We start from the raw sequence: 21,323 nt of genomic DNA, 5'->3' as shown, positions 1-21,323 counted from the left end.
CTCTTTAGGACAAAGTGGGGGAGGAAGTGGGGAGACAGAGGTGCACAGAACAGGGCAGGGACCCATCTCAGCAGGGGCTGGTAACCTACCCAGGGCAGAGGGGAACTGGACTGAGTCAGAGGGGTGCTACTCTGGGAAGACCATGGAGATGGCCCTGCAGCATCCACTTCCTGTTGGGAGTTTAAGAGGAGACTTTGGCATCTTAACAGCCTGGTATCTAGAGCGTCAAGCAGTACCTGCAGGCCTGGCTTGGCCCGCTCCCCCCAGAGGGGGCTGGAGTGTGGACTGGGAGAGGAAGGGGGTCAGAAACCCAAGACAGGCAGGACCCCAAATCCCTTGGCGCCCAGAGCCTGAGGCCGCGCCCTCTGGTGGCTGGAGAATGGGCCTGCACCCTACCGTCCTAACCGCAGTCCCGCGCCCCCGACGTGGAACATACGGAGCCTTCCGCCCCGGCAGCCCCTTAGATAAGTGGCTCGAAGCCCGCAGGGCCGGTAGGGGAGGTCCAGCTGTTCCATTCGCTAAGTGCATTAGCCCCGTTCGTCTTCCCTATCGCTACTGCCATCGGACGGGTGGGGCGAGCTCCGCTCTGGGGCCTCGGGGCGACTGTGATGGAGGCCAGAACGGACTGTCCTTTCTGCAGTGGGGATGGGTGGGGGGCGCTGGAGGACGGAGGTGGAATAGAAAAGTACAACAAAGAGGCCTGGAGGAGGGGCGGAGAAGGGGAGTTGGGGTAACCTTACCAAGGAAAGGGGTGGATGTTGGACAGGGTGTTCCGCAGAAGGGGAGCCTCGCGGGGGGCGAGGGAGGAGAGCGCTGGGAAGTGGGGACTGGGGACAGGCTATTTCGAATCCTGGCCAAAGAGAAAGGATGGCAGGCCGGGCCACAGGGGAGTACGGCCGTAAGAGGTGGAGGGGAGCAAAGTGCTGGGGGGCTGGCGGGGTCGGGGATCTGAGCATGACGGGGTGGGAAGCTGAGGCGCGTAACTTAGAGCAGGACAGGTGAGGCAAGGGTGGAGGGAACGTGAGCAAACGTGAGCAGGGGAGGGAACAGAAGGTCCCGCGGCAGCAGCCAACCCACATCACGTGCGTCTGCGGCCCCGACACTAAAGGAGATGGATGGGGTAGGGGGAGGCGCAGCGCGCGTGGCCCGGGGCGCTTCCGCGCTCCTCCGCCGCCCCCACAGCGGAGGGTCCAGCCGCAGATAAAGGGGCTGGCTGTGAGGCCAGCCAGGCACAGGGTGGGCGGCGACGGCGGCAGCATGAGCGCGGCAGAGCCAGGTCAGGCTGCGGGAGCGGCCCAAGACTCGCACCCAGGCCAGATGGCGGTCGCCTTGGCCTATCAGCGGTTCGAACCCCGCGCCTACCTCCGCAACAACTATGCGCCCCCGCGCGGGGACCTGAGCAGCCCTGACGGCGTCGGGCCTTGGAAGCTGCGCTGCTTGGCGCAGACCTTCGCCACTGGTGAGCGTGGGGAAACAGAGGCACAGGGGACAGGAAGTCGTCAGGCAGCTAAAGGAGCGCATGAGAGAGCCAGATGGGGACCGAGGAGAGTCAGATGGGGACCGAGGGGCAGCTAGTTAAGAGGTGAAAATAGAAGAGGGAGAGGAGCGGTATCCCTTAGACGAGGGGTAGAGGAGAGAGACCTGTGGACAGGGGTGTGGAGGGGAGGACGTTCAGAATTGAGAGATGAGGTGGGCGATGCAGGAAAGAGAAACGCAGAGAAAGAGATGGAGACAAAGAATGGGGAGAGAAGAGACACAACTGGGAGAAACTGCCAGGTAGCCCAGGATTTGCCCACTTGATCCTCTCTGGTGGGTGTAGGTTTACAGATGTGGAACCGAGGGGTTCAGTTCCTTTCTCAAGGTAAGTTTGAGGCTGTTGAAGCCAGGACTCAGACTCTGGTTAGTCCTACTCCAGAGCCAGCGCCTTCTCCGGATAGAGACACACAGAGGGAGAAGGAAGAGAGAGACAGAGGGAGGGAGGCAGGGAGGGAGAAGCCGGCAAGGGAGGAGGAACGGAGGGCAGGGAACCCTCCCGGATAGGCCTGGCACCAAGACCCTCTTCCTCCTCTCACCCCCAGGCGAGGTGTCTGGACACTCCCTCATCGACATTGGTTCGGGCCCCACCATATACCAGCTGCTCAGCGCCTGCGCCCACTTCGAGGACATCACCATGACAGACTTCCTGGAGGTGAACCGCCATGAGCTGGGGCTCTGGCTGCGGGAAGAGCCTGGGTCCTTTAATTGGAGCGCGTACAGCCAGCACGTCTGCCTCATTGAGGGCAAGGGGTAAGGACTAGGAGATGGGGGCCGGCAGGGGCCTCCCGTGGAGTGGCTGGTGGGGGAGGGGAGCAACAGAAGACTGAGCCTAGGGCACCTCTGAGCCCTGGCCCTGACGCCGCCTTCTGTCCCTGCACAGTGAGTCCTGGCAGGAGAAGGAACTCCAGCTGCGAGCTAAGGTGAAGCGGGTCCTCCCCATCGACGTGCACCAGCCCCGACCCCTGGGCGCCGGGAGCCTGGTGCCCTTGCCCGCCGATGCCCTGGTCTCTGCCTTCTGCCTGGAGGCGGTGAGCCCTGACCTTGCCAGCTTCCAGCGGGCCCTGGACCACATCACCACCCTGCTAAGGCCTGGGGGGCACCTGCTCCTCATCGGGGCCCTGGAGGAGTCATGGTACCTGGCTGGGGAGGCCAGGCTGGCGGTAGTGCCCGTGCGTGAGAAGGAGGTGAGGGAGGCCCTGGTGCGCAGCGGCTACACCGTGCGGGACCTCCGCACCTACACCATGCCTGCTCATCTCCGCACAGGCGTGGACGATGTCAAGGGCGTCTTCTTCGCCTGGGCCCAGAAGAAAGTCTGAGTGTGAGGTCCCAGTGCACCCAGTGCCGGCAGCCCTCAGCACCCAGATTCCCTGTTATCTGAGGTGGCACCTAATAAAGAAACGTCTCTGCTGCCGAGTGTCAGTGCTGTCTGCGGCTCCCCTGGGGAGCAACAAGGGCCTGAGCTCTCTCCTGTGTTGTGGGGGCGTGGGAAGCAGCAAACCCTAGCCGTTTGTATACAGAAGCTTCCATGAAAGTAGGTTTCTGCATCCTTCATTTTTCCCGAACTAGAGGAGGCCTAGGTCAGAGGACGTCTGTCAGCGTCAGCTGTGTGCCAGGCACTTACTAGGTGCACCGGTCCTCACATTCAGCAGCAGCCCTGTTACCCGCTCGCAGGTGAAGCCCACAAGGTCCAGACCAGAGAGGAGGGAAGGTGTATGCATGGGAGGAGACTAGGAGACTGAAGTGGAACTTGCAGGGGCCAGGGTTGCAATCCTGGCCCAAACCAAGGTCCAGGGACGTGAGAGAGGAAGAGCAAGCACCCGCTCGCTCCACCTCCCCGGCTCCACCACTAACTGGACCACAGCTCTGCCCCGCTCTGCTGCCGCTGCCATCCCCACCTCACACGCCCCGGGCGGGACCCCACCTGTCTGCTGCCTCCAGCCGGCCCTACTCACACCAATGAGCTGAGCAAAGGTTGAGGCTGAAAATTGGTTTATTAAGAATGTCCCTCTTTACCGTCCAACTTTAAAATAGTTCTCAGGGTCAAAATTAATTAACATGACCACCCAAGTCCCCGCAGTTGAAGTCCAAGCACAGGGCCCCTACCCCCAGGGAGGGAGAGGCGGCAGGGAAAGAGCAAGAGGACTCCTTGCTCCAATCACAGACTCCCTGTGGATAGGAAGTTTCTGGAGCTCCACACTCTATCCTTGAAGGACTGCCAGAAACTAGCAGGGGTCACCTTTACAGCTTTACAGCGTGACCCCTGCCAGCCACAGCCGTTCCCTCCTCCCTCAGGGCCAGGCTGTAGCGAAGGGGCTTAGCAGGCAGGACACTGGGGTGAGGGAGGAGACGGGGAGGCTGGAGGGGCCTGGAAGACCCCATTTCCCTCCTCCCTCTGCCTCCCAAAGGGATGGTTCTGGGGGGGTGATCTTGAGTTTGAGGGGGGGACCTATGTGGTTTGCAAAGTGGGGGGCAACAAACACACACACATGCAGCCTGGACACCCACACCCCCAGCCAGATCCTGGGAGTATCCTGGCTTTCCACAGGCCTGGGGCTTTGTGCTCAATAAATGGCTGTTGACAGTGACTTCACTCCCTCACCCTGCTCCAACCTCCCCTCACTGTGTGGCACACTCAGTCTATGTGTACTACCTTAACCCACACTAACTCACCTGCTCCTCCCCAACGCACACACTTTATTACTATTAAAGTGAGAGGAGGGGAGATAGAGACAGACTCCTGCATGTGCCCCAACCAGGATCCACCCAAGCCCCATCTGGGGCCAATGCTCAAATTAACTGAGTTATCCTTGGCATCCAGCGCCAACACTCGAGCCACTGGCTGAGAGAGGGGAAGAGAGAGAGAAGGAGGAGAGGGTGGGGAAGAGAAGCAGATGGTCGCTTTTCATGTGTGCTCTGACTGGGGATCAAACCTGGGACTTCCGCATGCCGGGTCGATGCTCTATCCTCTGAGCAAACTGGCCAGGGCCCACATACACTTTAAAACTACTCACATGCTCCCCACCCACTCTCCACATGGCACCAGCGCAGGGCTCACACAATGTCCCACCCAGTATTTTATACACCGAAAGCCCGTTCCCACCACTACGTCACTTACACACTCAGTCTGGTCCGCACTCCCTTACACACTTGTGTGTAGGCTCCCAACTAGAACAACACCACAGCCTGGGGGGGGGGATACCTGTCCAGGGCTCTCTGGGGTCCTGGCCCAAGCAGAGTCAGGGTGAGTCTGCTCCCCAACCCCAGCATCAGGGTTCCCCAAAGTCTGATGGGGGGAATGAGACTTGCCTTGAAATGTGGGCAGCCAAAGAGCAAGAGTCTAGTGCCACCTAGTGGTCCCTGGAGGGCACAGGGGTAAGAGAAGGGGACCCCACTTCTTGCAGGAAGGCCTGGCACCTGGTCTCCTAGCGAGACAGAGGGCTCTGGCTACCACCCCAGCAGCCCAGGGCCGTGAGGACGTGACTGCCGGGGAGGCAGAGGCAGCTCTCCTCTCCGCGGAGCGAAGAACACAGTTCCACCCGGTTCAGTGCAGGAACCAGAGAGGCTGTCCATCCTCTAGCCCCAGATCCTCAGAGGTTAGATCTGAACAGATGCCAAGACCTGTGAGGGCGAGCAAGGTGGTGGGCAACTTACATAATTCTGGGCCCACCTCTTCATGACTAAGTTGGGTTTTTTTGTTTGTTGTTTGTTTTTTTGTGGCAGAGACAGAGAGAGTCAGAGAGAGGGACAGATTGGGACAGACAGACAGGAAGGGAGAGAGATGAGAAGCATCAATTCTTCGTTGCGACACCTTAGTTATTTGTTCATTGATTGCTTTCTCATATGTGCCTTGACCAGAGGGCTACAGCAGACCGAGTGACCCCTTGCTTGAGCCAGCAACCTTGGGCTCAAGTTGGTCAGCCTTGCTCAAATCCGATGAGCCCGCGCTCAAGCTGGAGACCTCAGGGAATCGAACCCGGGTCCTCCGCGTCCCAGTCTGACGCTCTATCCACTGCACTGCCTGGTCAGGCATCTTCATGACTAAGTTCAAAAAATAAATCAACTCAAGGAGTGGGGAGAAGAGAACCAGAAGGGAGGGGGCAGAATCCCCAATAGGGCAGAGCCGCTCCCAGGGCCTTCAGTCCAGCTTGATGGCCTTTGATTCCTTCAGCAGGTACAGGCTGTCCTCTTCCAGGAAGCTGTGGGCAGTGGAAAAAGCCCTGTGAAATTTGGCTCTGAGAGCACCCCCTAGGGGTGGGGGCGGGTGAGTGCAGACAAGTTGGCAGGGGTAAAAAAAACAGAACTCAGTCTCGGGATAGAGTGAGTGAGGAAGGGCTCAAGGACGGTGAGCCCTGGGCTGGAAGTAGTACCCACCTAAAAAAGAGGATGTGGACAGGGATGGTGCTGATGTGCCAGATGGCGTGGGCATCCAGAACCCAGAAGAGAGGTGGGAAGTCCAGCAGTTCGAGCAGGGACAGTCCCTGCAGCAGCAGGACCACCACCATGCACTTGCGCACGTGAGGCAGCTGCTGCTGGTTCCATAAGCACCAGGCCAGCCACCACACCAAGTTCACCAGGCCTGAGGGTGGGGAGAGGCTCACTCCCGGATCTGCTCCCCCCGCCCCACACAGTGTCCCCTATCCATGCTCTTTGACCCCAGGGTCGTCCCAGATTCTCCTCCCAGCCTCCCCTTTCTCCTAACCCATATCTTTCCCCTTCCCCCACCGAAGGACTTCTAGAAGCTTCTTCTCCAGGAACAGCACCAACCCTCCACCCTCACCACAAGCCAGCAGCTCTGCAGCTGACCCAGCCCCGGGGAACCCCAGTCCTGCCTCACCAATTGCCACATTAGCCATCAGGTTGTAGCCATAGTCAAAGCGGACGAGGCTCAGGTAGGAGACGTGCGCGGTCAGCATTAGCAGCAGGAGAGCCCGGAAGGCACTGGCTACCGCCGGACGCTGCAGCCCCACAGTCCTGCCCCACCACCCGGAGCTGCTCAGACGGAGGGTGGCCCAGCCCCAGCAGCATTCCCTGGGGTACCCCTTCCCCCCCACAGCAGCACATGGAAGCCCCTGCCCCTCTCCCCCATCCACACAGGCCAGCTGGGCACGCCTCCAATCTCCTCCCTCCCAGGGGCCTGGGACCAAGTGCTACAGCTCCTGGGAAAGAGCCGGGGCCCCACGTCCTACCCCAGGTGGCTGCGACCCCTCTCGGCCCAGGGCCTGTCCATGCCCTGCAGCCGCCAAGGTGGGCTCACCTGACACAGCACAGATAGATGGAGTGTAAGATGACGGTGGAGGCGCAGAAGTAGTCCATTTTCTGAGGGCAGGGAGAGCTGGATGAGGGGCCAGTGGGAGGGCAGTACCAAGTGGACAAAGCTTAATGGAGGGCAGGGCCCAGAGAGCACCCTCCGGGCTGGGGACAAGGACGGGTGCAGAGGCACAGCCAGGTCTAGGGTCAGTGTGGGTGGTGTCTTCCGCTTTTTCTGCCTATTCCTGTTCCAAATCTGAATTTAACAGACTGAACCTTGTATTCATATAACACAATTTTTAAAAACTGTGCTCAAGCAGTGACACTGTATTTACTGGTGGAGGGGGCCTGCGAAGACTCCGGAACATCAGAGTATGCCGTAGAATGTAGAGCACCGGCTGGAGTTCCACAGCCGGGGCTCCAACCCTGACTGCTCCCCTCTACCAGCTGGGTGACCCTGGGCAATGATCTCGCTTTTCCAAGGCTCAGCTGCCTCGTCGGTTAAGAAGAGCCAATAATGATCACACCTGCCTCACAAGCGTTAAGTGAGGCTCCAGTGCGCTCCCAGGTCTGCAGTGCCCAGCACAGGGCAAGTGCTCCTAACTGGAGTCAGCGTGCGACCCAAGGCGGGCTCTGCCCCACCTCCGGGAGCAGGAGACAGAACAGGAGGGGTGCTCACCTCTGTGAGGTCCGTGTCCTTGGTGTGGAAGACTGTGGACCAGAACCAAGCATTGAGGGAGACCTGAAGAGGGAGGCGGCTTGTGAGTGTGGTACCCCAAGGTGGGAAGGGCTCCCAGAAGGCTCACACTCGGTCCCTTTTGGGAAGGAGTGCTTCCCCACGCTCCTGGAGCCCACTAAACAAACTGGGCCCCTCCACTCTCTCCCGGCCCAGCTCGCACAGGCTCAGCTTCCCTGAACCCCCAAAGGGGGCTTGAAGCCTCTATAGGTTTCTGGCCTGACCTGGGAACCAGTTCTGGCAAAGTTGATTTCCCTGGTTACTCAATCCTAAGACAACAGCCCCCGGGGGGGCCTCGCCTCCTTCCCCAACTTGCAGGTGATCACAGCCCCACCTAGGCCAGGGGAGCCAGTGACCTCAGCCTCTGGGGGCGGGAATGAAGTGGGTGGGGTGGAGGGGCTCGAGCCAGCTTGGGGTGTGTCTGGGGCAAGCAAGCAAGAGAGGGAGATCAAGCAGATCCCACTGGGGCCAAGTCTCGGAGGAGGAGGAGGAGGAGGAGGAGGAGGAGGAGGAGGAGGCTGCCAACCGAGCCCAGCTTCCTCCTGGTTGGGCCGGCCCAACCCGCTGGACCGGTGGCTGCTGTTCCCCGGAAGCAGCAGAGGAGCAGGGCTGGCGGGGCTGTGGTGGGCAAGGGCCCAGGGGAGTCGTTGATACCTTCTTTCTGGAAATCAACTGCAAGGAGAGAGTACACATCCTCCTGCAAATGAGCCCTAGATCTTGTGGGAGTCGGTGCCAGCAATTTTTACAGGGGCCACCCTATCCACCCAGAGGCCCAAATTACTGAAAGAAGAGTGGACTGAGGCAGAGACACTTAACGGGGCTGGGAGGAAGGGCTGGGAAACCAGTGACAAGGAGCCAAGGGAAGAAACAGTTTGAATGGCCTGGAGGTAGAGAGGGATGCACTAGGACGGGACAACCCCGCCTGAGAGGAGAAGGGGGACGGCCAGTGGCAGCTCACTGGGGTCCAGTGCACCAGGAACACTGGCCAGGCAGTGACCCAGGGAGCAGGGTAAGAAGCCACTCCCCCTCGGGCAGTGCAGTAGGACTCTGGGTCGGCAGGGTGAGCTGCCCCACGAAGGCCCAAGGGGGCTTCTAAGAGAATGGGAAGGCAAGGGGAGGGCACTGGCAGGGCTCTCCTTGCAAAGCAAGGTGGCCCTAGAAGTCTCTGGAGGCTCCTTGTACACGCCTGCCTGGCCTGGGTCCTGGGCCAAGTCGCGCTGCTTATGCTTAAGACCTGGCCAAGGTCCGGGCTTCCCTCTGGGACAAACCAGGGGCTGGCCTAAGTGCTCCCTCATCCCTTTCCAGCCCTGATGTCAGGTGATTGTTCGAGGCCGGGCTGTTTCTTCCTTTGAGGATGGCCATCCTGTCCTGTCCCTCCTGCTGTCCCTTCCCCAGAAACAGTAATGGAGGCATGGTCTGGAGCCTAGAGAATGGGACAGAACAGGGTGGCTTCTTAGACACTGCTCCCACGATGTGTGATGTTCCGAGTCAGCATGGGGAGAGGAGCAAGCTCCAGGCTGGAGCCCCAGGTGACCACGTGGGCCAGGTCGCCCAGGCAGGACAGGAAAGGGCATCCTTAGGGAGAATGGCCCTGGAGCCAGCGTGAGAGGCAGGTGGAGAGAACGGCAGAAGGGACTGGAAGCCAGCCAGGCCTCCTTGTCACCGGCAGGAAGGGGGAGGTGACAAAAAGACTGATCTAAGTGGCGGTTTGGCTTGGCGGTTGGAACACTGAAGCGGGCGGGGCTGTGCACGGGGCCAGGACTTAGCTACTTCAGTTGTAGGGCACAGGGGTGGAGGCTGCTCAGTCCCCTGTTCAACTGCCTCCGTACCCTGGAGAAGTCTTCTCTTAGTATCCCATTGTGGGGGGCTCCTATTTATTTATTTATTGACTTTTAGAGAGAGGAGAGAGAGAAAGAGAGAAAGGGAGTGGGGAGGAGTGGGAAGCATCAACTCATAGTATATAGTTGCTTCCCATATGTGCCTTGACCAGGCAAGCTCAGGGCTTTGAACCAGCAACCTCAGCATTCCAGGTCGAATGCTTTACCCACTGCACCACCACAGGTCAGGTAGGGGTTCCTCTTCAGACCCTCTCCTCAGACCTGGGAGATAGTGTCATTAAGAATGTAGGCCCATGCCTGACCAGGCGGTGGCGCAGTAGATAAAGTGTTGGACTGGGATGCGGAAGGATCCAGGTTCGAGACCCCAAGGTCGCCGGCTTGAGCGCGGGCTCATCTGGTTTGAGCAAAAGCTCACCGGTTTGGACCCAAGGTCGCTGGCTCCAGCAAGGGGTTACTCGGTCTGCTGAAGGCCCACGGTCAAGGCACATATGAGAAAGCAATCAGGCCCTGGCCAGTTGGCTCAGTGGTAGAGCATCAGCCTGGCGTGCAGAAGTCCCGGGTTCGATTCCCGGCCAGGGCACACAGGAGAAGCACCCATCTGCTTCTCCACCCCTCCCCCTCTCCTTCCTCTCTGTCTCTCTCTTCCCCTCCCGCAGCCGAGGCTCCATTGGAGCAAAGATGGCCCGGGCGCTGGGGATGGCTCCTTGGCCTCTGCCTCAGGCGCTAGAGTGGCTCTGGTCTCAGCAGAGCGACGCCCCGGAGGGGCAGAGCATCGCTCCCTGGTGGGCAGAGCTTCACCCCCTGGTGGGCGTGCCGGGTGGATCCCGTTCGGGCGCATGTGGGAGTCTATCTGACTGTCTCTCCCCGTTTCTATCTTCAGAAAAATACAAAAAAAAAAAAAAAAAAAAAAAGCAATCAATGAACAACTAAGAAGTCGCAATGCGCAAGGAGAAACTAATGATTGATGCTTCTCATCTCTCTCTGTTCCGTTCCTGTCTGTCCCTGTCTATATCTGCCTCTGTAAAAAAAAAAAAAAAAAAAAAAAGAATGTAGGCCCTGGCCCTGGCCAGTTGGCTTAGTGGGTGGAGCGTCGGCCCGGCTATTGGACGTCCTGGGTTCGATTCCCAGTCAGAGCACACAAGAGAAGCTACCATCTGCTTCTCTCGCCCTTCCTCTCCCCATTTTCTCCCCCTTCCCCTCCTCTATTGATTTGAGCATTGTCCTGGCACTGAGGATAGCTCAGTTGATTCAAGCATCAGCCCCAGATGGGGGTTGCCAAGTGGATCCCAGTTGGGTACATAGAGGAGTCTATCTCCCCTCCTCTCACTTAAATAAATAAAAAAAGTAGGTCCTGCCTGACCCGGGGCGGCGCAGTGGATAGAGCATAGACCTGGGATGCTGAGGCCGCTAGTTAGAAACCCCTGCTTGGCCTGACCTGTGTTGGCACAGTGGGTAAAGCATCGACCTGGAACCCTGAGGTCGCCGGTTCAAAACCCCGGGCTTGCCTAGTCAAGGCACTAAAGAAAATAAAATATAAGGAGAAAAAAAAAAGAAACCCCTGCTTGCCTCATCAAGGCACATACAAGAAGCAACTACTACAAGTTGATGGGGAGTTCCTGTTCCTCCCCACACTCCCTTTCTCTCTCTCTCTCTCTCTCTCTTTCTCTCAAATAAATAAATAAAACATCTTGAAAACAAACAAACAAACAAAAATGTAAGTCCTGCCTGGCCTCTGGTGGCACAGTGGATAGAGTGCTGACCCGGAACACTGAGGTCACTGGTTCGAAACCCGGGGCTTGCATGGTCAAGGCACATATGACAAGCAACCAACAAACAGCTAGAGTGAAGCAACTACTCTCTGTTGCCCACCTCTCCTCTCTCTGTAAAATCAGTAAATAAAAAATCTTTAAAAAACAAAACAAAACACAAAACAACCAAAAATGAGCCCTGGCTGGATAGTCGACTCAAAGTACAGAGGTTGTCAGTTCGAGCCCTGGTCAGGCACATACAGGAGCAGATCGATGTTCCTGTCTCTCTCTCTCCCTTCCTCTCTCTTTAAAATCAATTTTTAAAAACTACTAAATGCTACATATAACTTAATAAAAGGGAAAAAGAAAAAGAAGAAGAATGTAGGCCCTGCCTGACCTGTGCTGGCGCAGTGGATAAAGGGTTGACTGGAACACTGAGGTTGCCGGTCCGAAACCCCGGGCTTGCCTGGTCAGGGTGTACGAGAAGCAACTACTACAGGTTGATGCTTTCCACTCCTCCCTCCCTTTCTCTCTCTATATCTATCCTTTCTCTAAAATCAATAACTAAAATCTTAAAAAAAAAGAATGTTGTCCCTAGAGCCAGACTGCCAGGGCTCAAATTCCAGCTCTGCTCTTCCTGAGTCCTGGGGCAGGTTTCTTTTTTTATTTGTTGTGCCTCAGTTTTCTCATCTGTAAAATGTGAATAATCATAGCATTGGTAAGATTGAAGGAATAATTCAGGTACAGTGTACAGCCCAGTGCCCAGGACAGAGTAAAACATTAGGCCTTACTTTACTTCTCCCCACCTTGTTGATTAGCATGAGACCCTCACATCTCTCCACAGACGGGAGAGGCCAAGTCTGCCTCTCAGGCCGGGGAAGTCCAGGTGGAGAAGCAGAGGTCTCCCCACAGCTGCCCAGGCCCATCCCACAGCACAGGTCCAGGCTGGGGACAGAATGCCTGGAGCCTTTCCGAAGAGGTAGACCCTTGGTTCATGTTCTTATTCCCTAAATAGCTGTGTGATCTTGAGCAAATAACAGCTTCTCTGTGCCTCAGTTGCCTCACTTACAAAGCAAGGTTAGTAACAGTACTCATGCCTAAGAGGGCTGTGAGGACGATGTCGGCGACATGCCTGGCACTAAGAAGCCACTCAGTGGATGGCTGCCGTTACTGCCACCTGGAATACAGTAGGTGCTACATAAATGTGTTTTCTTCACCATGTCCAGCAGGCTGACCCTACACCATTTCCCTTTACCTGACTCCACTTTCTGCTTCCTCAAGGGTCACAATGTACCAGGTCATACCAGGGATCTCTTGACCCCAGAAAATAGACACCTCAGCTATAGAAAGAGCCCCCTTCTCCTGGCTCCTAAGCTATTATCTTCAGTGGAGACACTAGACAGATATTAGTTCCCTTCACCTGGTTTGTAATCAAGACTCAAGCAAAGTGGACAGAGGGACGTGGAAGGAAGGGAAAGCCCCCAAGATGCAAGTGGGTGGCTGCTCCTGGCCTCCGCAGCCAAGCTTGAGTAGAGTGGGGAGGCAGATGGGGCAGCTGGCCAATCAGGCAGGCCAGGAGGATGATGGGCTGGCCCAGCGGGCACCAAGAACTCCTTATAAACACTAAGGAAAGGGGGGAGGCCAGGGGCAGGGTGCCAGTTAGGGTGGGAATGAAGGGGGACAGGGAAGGCTGGGTGGGGAGAGAGCAAGAGGATGTTTCAGTCTGTTGGAAAATAAGGAAATTGAGACAGAAATATCACAGCCGTGAAACTGATTGGATGCCAAGTGAGCCAGATCTGTCAGGAATCCGACCCTTGTGCTAAGCCCCAGTACTCGGGGTTGTCACTGACACCGTGGCTGCGGGGACAAGCGGGTCTTTAAATAGCTCGGTGTCTCAGAAGCGGGGGAGGCAGAATGTTAACTATGACGCCTGCTGCCTGCTGCCTTCCTGGCCCCCCCCCCCCGGAGGCCATGGTGTCTCATCCCCTGCTTCATGCAGGGCAAGCTTGCCCCAGTTCACTCCTGAGAGAGGCAGAGAAGAGGCCGATGGAGATGGGAGGAGGTAAGCTTTTTACACCATCTAAAAAGATTCTTTGATTTCCTGCCATTGCCTGTTTCACTGGCTCCTGTCTGAAGATTGGGAAGTCCTTCCTAAAGTCTAACCATCACCCTGCTGTGGCCTTACTCTATCTCTTCTTGAAGTTTCCTCAGCAAAGGTAGAGCACACTCAGTCTCCATCTCCATAAATCATCCTGCAGACTGTCTGGGCTTTCCTGGGCCCCTCATGCTCTCACTTCTACCCCTGAGGACTTTTCCATGCTGGATGAAGGGGCAGGGAACTGGTTTGGCAGAGAGCAGGGGCCCCCAGTTCCATAAAGTCAAAGGTCCATGGTGTACCAAGCTTTGGCAAGCTCCCCCAAAGCCTGGCCACTGCCCAGCCCAAGCTCAGACTTAAATGTCAAAGTTTCATTAGCCCTGCTGGGGGCAAGGTCGCCTCATTTCCCAGAGGAAAAGACTGAGACAACCTGCCCATGATCTAACCTGGAGCAGGTGAGGGGCCTTCCTCCCCCACCCCAACAGAACTCAGGAGCCCCCCTGCTCCAGAAGACCCAGCCCGGGACAAAGTCCACCGCCACACCCTCCGTACAGGCAGGATCCCTTCGTCCTGCAAACACATAGAGGATGAAAAGATCAAGGGTGCATCCAAACTGGATGATCAAAGGGAGCGTGGACACTGATACTCTGTCCCTCAAGGGCCTAGTGGTGGCATGAGGGGTTCCACGTCCCAGAACACTGTATCCTGTAGAGTGCCCCAGCACCCAGGACCCAGGCGTTCACCTCTCCCAACCTAACAGCTCCTGCTCTGTCCCTGAGAGTCATGAAATAACCGCTGGTTTCTCGGCACACAGCATGGAGACCAAAGCCGGGGCCCTCTGAGGCCCACTCAGCCCCTCGGGTCTGTCCAAGGCTCTGAGCTTTGGTCTGAGTTCAGGCCGGGCTGACCTGCGCTCTCTGTTAGGGGCAAGGGCCAGGGCGGTGCGGGAAGTGGGCCCAGACAGGCAGTGTCTCCGGAGGAACCCCAAGGGAAAGGGGGAAGGTGCGCCCTCCTGTTTCCCCGCCCTTCCTGCTGTCTTAGACCAGACCACATCCCCTTTTCTGTGAGAGACCTCAACAGCAGTGGGGGTTCCAGCCCACCCAGGCCCGGGACAGTGTGTGCTGACTGATGCCAGACCCCTGCCTCCACAACAGTCCCTGCCCCTGTCCGGCACCAGGTGCTCTCTGCTCCTCCTTCCCTCCCTCTGTCCCATTCGCACAGCCGCGCAGGGCCAGGCTGACCTTCCCAGGCCATCTGCTGAGGCCCCACACTCTCCAGCTGCCGTACCTTCGTTCCTGCTCTACCGCCAGCCGGAATGCTGGAATCCAACCTCCTCTCCCCTAGGTGTACATGTCTAAGCCTGACCAGGCCTGCACATCCCCTGGGAAGGCTCCCCACCCCGGGCTTCCTGGACAGATTTCTCCATATGGTCTCCCTGCATCATGACTCCCAGGGCCTTCTACCCAAGCCCTCCTCGGCTTGCCGGCTCTCTGCCTCCCAGCCTGGCTGGACCTGCACCTCCCACTGGGCTCAGCTTCTGAGGCAGGGGCTTCATTCCCACTGTGCTAACCGCGTTTCTACCCACAGCAAGTGCTCAGCCAGCATTTGTTACAGTCCGTGGAGACAGGCCAGCAGGGGGGCTTAACGCTTGGGCCCTGGAGTTAGACAGCCCCGGATGCCACCCTGTCTCCACTATTCACTCTTATTGGCTGTTAATTTTATTTACTTTTTATTATCACTAGGTTTTTTTTGTTTTTGTAGTTTTGTTTTTGTTTTTGTTTTTTTTGAGAGAGAGAGAGAGAGAGAAAAGGAGAGAGATGAGAACCATCAACTCATAGTTGCGGCACTATAGTTGTTCACTGATTTCTTCTCAAACATGTCTTGACAGGAGGCTCCAGCTGAGCCAGTGACCCTTTGCTCAATCCAGCGACCTTGGGCTCAAGCCAGCAACCTTTGGGCTTAAGCCAGTGACCTTGGGCTCAAGCCAGCGGCCACAGGATCATGTTCATGATCCCATACTCAAGCCAGTGACCCTATGCTCAAGCTGGTGAGCCTGCGCTCAAGCCGGCAACCTAGGGGGTTTTGAACCTGGGACCTCAGCATCCCCACTGCGCCCCCACTGGTCAGGCAGGCTGTTAACTTGAGGCAGTTTTTCCTTATAGTGCTATTAGGATTCAATGAGAAAATGTAAGTAAAGTACTTAGGACAAGGTCCATCATGTGATTTTTGTTCCATAATTCATAACAAGTACTATTAATATCTGTTGAATGGACAGTATTAGGGAGGTCAGTACTTCCCAGAGGAGTAACGGCCTTCTCTCCTGCTCTCCTCCTTGTCCCCATCTCCCCAGTCTGGGGCTCAGCCTGGACTTCTCGGCACCCCCACACTACCAGTTTTCCTCATGTCCTCAGTTCTCCTCTTCCTTGACTGTCCAGCAGAATTCGCGAGAACAGCCTACTCTTTCCTTCCCGTCCGTGGCCCCAGACTCCCCCAACCATTCAACATTCCAGTTTTCTACCTACCCCCTGGTCCCCATTTCCATTGCTGCCTCAGCCTCCTCTGTCCAGCCATTACATTTTAGGGTTCCTCAGGGCTCCATCCTAGTCCCCTGCCCTTTTTGCTGCCTAAGTCCTCCCTGGTGACCTCATCCACTCTCATCACAGCTTCTGTCACTGTCTCATAAGTGGAAACACAGGGGTCATCCTTGATTCTTCTCTCCTCATCTAGCCCTCTGCTGAAGCTCGTCAGCACAGCCAGGACAATAAGAGTGTGGACTCTGGAGCCCTTCCCAAGACCCATGCCGCCTCTCTTGCTACTGTGCCCTATGCTAACACTACCAAGGCCCCCTGCATCCACTCCTGCCCCCACCTGTCTGTTCTCTGTACAGTAGCCAGAATGAGCTTCCAAGCAATCTATTCACGAAATTCCTTTTCTCTGACCCTCATTGCTTCCTGATGCTTTGCAAGTCAAGATCTAAAGTGCCCTAGTATACCCCCAGGATCGCCGTGGGCTGGCCCTGGCTACTGCCCACCCATCCACCGGTCTCACACCCCATTTCCTGGCTTCCTGCACAGCAGGCCTCCTGGCCATTTAAGTCCTCATACAACTTAAGCTCTCTTCTGCCTGTGTACATTCTGAGTCTTCTCCCTAGACAACTCCTCCTATTCTCCCTGAATTCACCTAGCTAATATTCACTCGCTATTCTGATCTTCCCTTGTATTCCCCCTCCTCAGGGAAGCCTTCCCTGATCGCCCCATACTCATCTAGTCCCTATCACACATGCCTACAATACCTCTCTCCTGCTGCACTTTTACATTCAATTGTGTGATTAGTACTGGAGGCCAGGGACCCATCTGTTTGGACTCCAACAGCCAACGAAGTGCCTGGCACACAGTAGGTGTTCAATACGTGAAAGAATGGCTGCTTTGATGTCAGGAAGATGAGTGAGTGGGGCTTTGTTTCCCTAAGGCTTACAATGGTAGCTCTTGATCTAAACATCTCCATAGCAACCTTTTACTCTCACCCCCTCCCCCAGGTTGTCACAGTTCAAACCTGTACCACAGTCCGTGCTTCTCACATAATTGCCAGCCCTCGCTGCTGGCTCTTCTGACCAACCACACTGTGAAGCTCAGAGCCCTCTCTAGGTGATCAGATGGAACATATTTCTGCTTCTCTCTGGCAGGTCTAAGACCAGGCTGAGCTCTAGATGGAGTGCTGTGGCTGCCACTGCTTCCAGGCCTGGGCTGAGGTGGAGATTGCTTCCAGTTCTCCAGGGGGGTCCTTGGAAAGACCATGGCTTCAGCATGCTCCCTTCTATGTTTGTAAACTGTCCTATTGGGGCTTTTAGTGGCTTCCTTCTTCAGGACAAGAACAATAGCTCTTTCCTCTCTCCCTCCCTCCCAACAGCTTGTCATAGGACTCTGCCAGAAAGGTAAGACACGATTCAGAACCTTCCCTTTAATCTTCCCAGGCCTGGCCACCCTGCAATCGCAGCCCCGAGAAACAGAGGGGAAGCTAGGTGGGTGGCAGCACTGTAGGGTGAGAGTAGGAATCAAAGAGTTGCCCCTTCCTAGGGAGGGTGTAAAGCAGGAGTCCTGCCAGGGTACCTACCCAGGCGAAGGCCATGCAGGTGGGGTACATAGGAGAGGAGGCTGGCACGAAGGTGCGGTAGCGACAGAGCATCACCAGGCTGGTCAGGCCATTGAAGAAAGAGGCCACAGCAGAAGCTGGCTCTTGGAAGAACAGGAACCGGGAGAAGGGCCACTGAAAAAGGAACACATGGAGGGGGCCTGAGGCGCAAGCAACCCCCAGTTGGCCCAATCTGTTTTCTCTTGACTTGCTGCATCAGTCGGTCCTGAGCTGGTGCCTCAGCCCTGGACCTGGCCAAAGCCTCGGGCTCAGTCCCTCTTTGAGTCAGTGAGCTCCCTGCCAGTGTCTGGCTGAGTGTCATCCCTCCATCCTGGCCAGCACTCGGCACTGTAAGCCTAGTCTCTGGGAAGATCAGGCGAGCCGGTGCAGGTGGCTCAGTACAGCCTCGTGGAAACAGCATAGATCTGCCATCTAGAAGACAGAGGTCCTAATAACCTCCTTTACCCCGACCACAGCCCTCTGAGCCCCAGCTTACTCTGTGACAAGCTGGGAGAATAATTCATGCTAACAACAGGCGGGAACAAGATCATTATTGGATCAAAAGGCACCAGCAAACTAGACAATCTGAGGGGTATTACTGTTTCCATCCAGACTCCTGCTGAAGAAGCGACAGAGAAGATGCTGTGGTGGGTCAGGGAATGTGTTCCCATGGCAAGGTGGGCATCCCACAGCCCTAAGAAGCCCAGCACCGCTCTCTGAGGAGATCCTACTCCAAATCCAGAGGCCGACACCTTGGTCCCATCTGATTCCCAAATAAAACCCAGCAGATTTTGAGAAGAATAGGCACCTGCCCCATTCAATACACTCATTACCCCATATCTCAGACTGTGTGGTCCAAGTGGGGGGTGTCTTAATTCCCGCCAGACTACCACCATACCTACCCTGCCCCTTCAACTCACCTTGCCATGGAACTGAGGCACTTTGTGACCTTCTTGGAGGTAGAGGCCAACGGTGGCCCACATACACTCATACTTACAGTCGTCCTGACAGGTCCAGCCTGAAACAGACAGATTGGCCTAGTGAACTACCCAGTATAGAAGGCACAGAAAGAACTGGAAATGGGCCTAAACTTGAATGCAGGCCGAGAAGGCCTGTAGGTTGAAGAGAAGCAGAAAACAAAATCTAAAAATTCTGGTTTCCCACTTGCATGGCTAAGAGATGGTGGGACATACACATACAGGAAAGGTGTGTGTGTTCTAGAGGGTGGAGGTGTGCAGTGAGCAAATAGAGATATTTCTTCTCACCTCCTTTCACTCAAGACAAGGATCTTGACATCTGATGGACTCATCTATGGATACCTGAATTTATGACTGCCCTTCCTGAACACAGGATGTGTTCTCATTTACCAGGGAGGAACACTTGCCGGCTTACCCTTTCCTATAAAAATGAAACCCAAATTCTTCAGTCTGACTTTCAAGGCCCTAAATTGTCTTTCTAACTTTGTTATACTACTCCTTTTTTTTTTAAGGTTTTATTTATTCATTTTTTAGAGAGGAGAGAGAGAGAGAATGGGAGGGAAGAGCAAGAGGCATCAATTCCCATATGTGCCTTGACCGGGCAATACTACTCCTTTTTAGTCACCCTGCTCCCTGAGTAAATCAAGGCTCTGGGTGTGCCCACATTTGCCCAGGGCCTCCACTGTCTGTTCCCTCTGTCTAAATTGGAAAGGAATAGTAAAGAGAGCAAACTTGTGCCTGACCAGGCAGTGGCACAGTGGATAGAGCATCGGATTGGGACATGGAGGACCCACATTCGAAACCCTGAGGTCACCAGCTTGAGTGCAGGCTCATCTGGCTTGAGCACAAGCTCACCAGCTTGAGCTTGGGGTTGCTGGCTTGAGTGTGGGATCATAGACATGACCCCAAGGTCGCTGGCTTGAGCAAGAGATCAGTGGCTCAGCTGGAGCCCTCCAGTCAAGGCACATATGAGAAAACAATCAATGAACAATTAAGGAGCTGCAACGAAGAATTGATGCTTCTCATCTCTCTCCTTTCCTGTCTCTGTCTCTGTCACACACATACACACACACACACACACACACACACACGAGCGAACAAACTTATAGTCAAACAGGCTAGAACTGGAAACTTGACATTACCACTTACTGGCTGTGTGACTTTGGGCAGGGCACTTAGACTCTCTGAATTCCCTATCTGTAAAATCGGAATCTACCTCAAAGGGTTGTAAAAATAGATTATTTTAGCTTTGCGCAGTGGCAGTATCGTAGCCAATGAGGTTTATCCGAGGCGCGATTATTGCTAATTGATTATTTTGACACCTGTCACACAAAAGGTGTCCGCTAAGGTCACAGGTCCAATTTTTTTTTAAGTTTTTTTTTTTTTTTTTTTTTTTAACAGAGACAGAGAGTCAGAGAGAGGGACAGATAGGGACAGGCAGGCAGGAACAAAGAGATATGAGAAGCATCAATCATCAGTTTTTCATTGTGATACCTTAGTTGTTCATTGCTTTCTCATATGTGCCTTGACCATGGGCCTCCAGCAGACCGAGTAACACCTTGCTCGAGCCAGCGACCTTGGGTCCAAGCTGGTGAGCTTTGCTCAAACCAGATGAGCCCGCGCTCAAGCTGGCGACCTCAGGGTCTCGAACCTGGGTCCTCCGCATCCCAGTTCGATGCTCTATCCACTGTGCCACCGCCCGGTCAGGCACAGGTCCAAATTTAATGTATTCATCCAGAAGCTCTTCCTTCTCCAAATGTTTCAAGATAATTGCTACCCCCAAACCCTCAAAGCTAGAAACAATTCCTTCCTCCCTTACATGCTCCTATTGCTTAATCTAAGGATCCTTAGGGATTGAATCATCCTCTACCTTGCACTTCCGAAGGTTCATGTCTCTGCGGGGACTGTGAGCCCCAAAGGACAGAACCCTGGTCTGATTTCAGTGTCATTCCAGTGCCCTGTGCCCAGGAGCATTAAATAAATATCCAGTTGACTGAATAAATAAAAAGTAAATGAAAGTTTCTGGGAAAATAAAACTGGCTGATGCGCCTCTCATTACCTGGGGCTCTACTCACAACGGATCCTGAGTAGGAAACTAAGGTTCAGAGATTGCAGAGGGTGGTGATTGCAGTATGTGTGATTGGGGGGGGGTATGGGGGGATAAACGGTGATGGACCAAGAGTTAACTTGGGGGGTGAACACAATACAGTGTACAGAACATGTGTTGTGGAAGTGTGCACCTATATAATTTTACCAGTGTCATCCCAATAAACTCAACTTTAAAAAAAGAGCTTGCAGAGGTATTTGAGAGCGAAGAGGGCGGGGCCAATGCTAGAGGCGGGGCTTACCTGCTAGACTCATGTAGATTGGCTGGTGAGAGCGGAAGTGCTTCAACGCGTCCCCCGAGCAGTTCCGTTCCTCGCACACGAGTACGCAGTCGCGGTAAACCGGGTCGCGGTCTCCCTGGGAACCGCTGGCTAGCGCGGCCGCCCCAGCTAGCAACACTAGCCTCGCGGTCTGGCCCGCCATCCTTCACCTTGGCCCTCCGCCGGCGGAGAAGCTTAGGAGTCTTCACATCCGGAGTAACCGGAAGTTTTTTGGTTTTCTGTTTTCTCCGCTGACGTCTACTTCGTTTAAATAAAAAGTACCCGGATTTTCCTGGGCGTCTGCCCCGCCCCTTGTTTTAATTTCATCTCTATATATAGAGGTGACAGGGTTAAGGGAAGAAGGACGCCAGGTGGATTAAAACGCAAAATAAAGCAGTCTTTCATCAGCATCCGCCTTGTTTGTACCCAGGGTCTCTATTTGAGGCTGTCAACAGCCCTGTTGGATTTCACTTCGTAAGATACTTGGAACTATCCGCTCCTCTCCATCTCTGGCACCGCCACCCTGGTGAAAGATACCATCTGTCGCTGAAACAGCCTCAGTAGCCTCTTAACTAGTTTCCTTGCCTCTTCTTTCGCTCCCTCCAGTTCCCGCTCCATTTCCCAAAATTCAGATTTAACCATGTCACTTTCC

General features: G+C 55.2%; 2 protein-coding genes and 1 non-coding gene across 5 annotated transcripts; 2 read left to right on the top strand and 1 right to left on the bottom strand.

The window, feature by feature from the left end:
- The first annotated feature begins 1,080 nt into the window (after window positions 1–1,080).
- PNMT (phenylethanolamine N-methyltransferase) lies at window positions 1,081–2,944 on the top strand. Its single transcript, XM_066255468.1, has 3 exons — window positions 1,081–1,459; window positions 2,079–2,286; window positions 2,417–2,944. Exons 1-3 carry the CDS (start codon window positions 1,258–1,260, stop codon window positions 2,850–2,852), a joined length of 846 nt encoding a protein of 281 aa, XP_066111565.1. The 5' UTR covers window positions 1,081–1,257; the 3' UTR covers window positions 2,853–2,944.
- Window positions 2,945–3,516: 572 nt separating this feature from the next.
- On the bottom strand, window positions 3,517–20,921 carry PGAP3 (post-GPI attachment to proteins phospholipase 3). 3 transcript variants are annotated; one of them, XM_066263734.1, is made up of 8 exons: window positions 20,654–20,921; window positions 18,249–18,346; window positions 17,311–17,463; window positions 7,463–7,525; window positions 6,791–6,852; window positions 6,371–6,507; window positions 5,908–6,112; window positions 3,517–5,732 (listed from the first exon to the last, which is right to left on the bottom strand). In XM_066263734.1, the coding sequence occupies exons 1-8, from the start codon at window positions 20,832–20,834 to the stop codon at window positions 5,672–5,674; spliced, it is 960 nt and encodes a 319-aa protein (XP_066119831.1). In that variant the 5' UTR covers window positions 20,835–20,921; the 3' UTR covers window positions 3,517–5,671. The 3 variants fall into 3 exon arrangements, with proteins under 3 accessions (XP_066119831.1, XP_066119832.1, XP_066119833.1); XM_066263735.1 differs by lacking the exon at window positions 6,371–6,507; XM_066263736.1 differs by lacking the exons at window positions 5,908–6,112; window positions 6,371–6,507.
- LOC136327803 (U4 spliceosomal RNA) lies at window positions 19,551–19,688 on the top strand. Its single transcript, XR_010729884.1, has one exon. It is a non-coding gene; the product is annotated as a U4 spliceosomal RNA (small nuclear RNA).
- Window positions 20,922–21,323: the final 402 nt, after the last annotated feature.

Source organism: Saccopteryx bilineata, chromosome 2 (assembly GCF_036850765.1).
Source record: "Saccopteryx bilineata isolate mSacBil1 chromosome 2, mSacBil1_pri_phased_curated, whole genome shotgun sequence".
Classification (NCBI taxonomy): domain Eukaryota; kingdom Metazoa; phylum Chordata; class Mammalia; order Chiroptera; family Emballonuridae; genus Saccopteryx; species Saccopteryx bilineata.
Note: the sequence above shows the minus strand (reverse complement) of the source record. Positions and strands in the feature narration are given on the sequence as shown.

Coding starts and splice junctions, on each gene's coding strand:
- PNMT (XM_066255468.1), top strand. CDS start 1,258: ATGAGCGCGGCAGAGCCAGGTCAGGCTGCGGGAGCGGCCCAAGACTCG. Junction 1,460..2,078: donor GGCGCAGACCTTCGCCACTG/GTGAGCGTGGGG, acceptor TCTCACCCCCAG/GCGAGGTGTCTGGACACTCC. Junction 2,287..2,416: donor TGCCTCATTGAGGGCAAGGG/GTAAGGACTAGG, acceptor GTCCCTGCACAG/TGAGTCCTGGCAGGAGAAGG.
- PGAP3 (XM_066263734.1), bottom strand. CDS start 20,834: ATGGCGGGCCAGACCGCGAGGCTAGTGTTGCTAGCTGGGGCGGCCGCG. Junction 17,464..18,248: donor TGCCTCAGTTCCATGGCAAG/GTGAGTTGAAGG, acceptor TTCCTTTTTCAG/TGGCCCTTCTCCCGGTTCCT. Junction 6,853..7,462: donor AGGACACGGACCTCACAGAG/GTGAGCACCCCT, acceptor CCCTGCCCTCAG/AAAATGGACTACTTCTGCGC.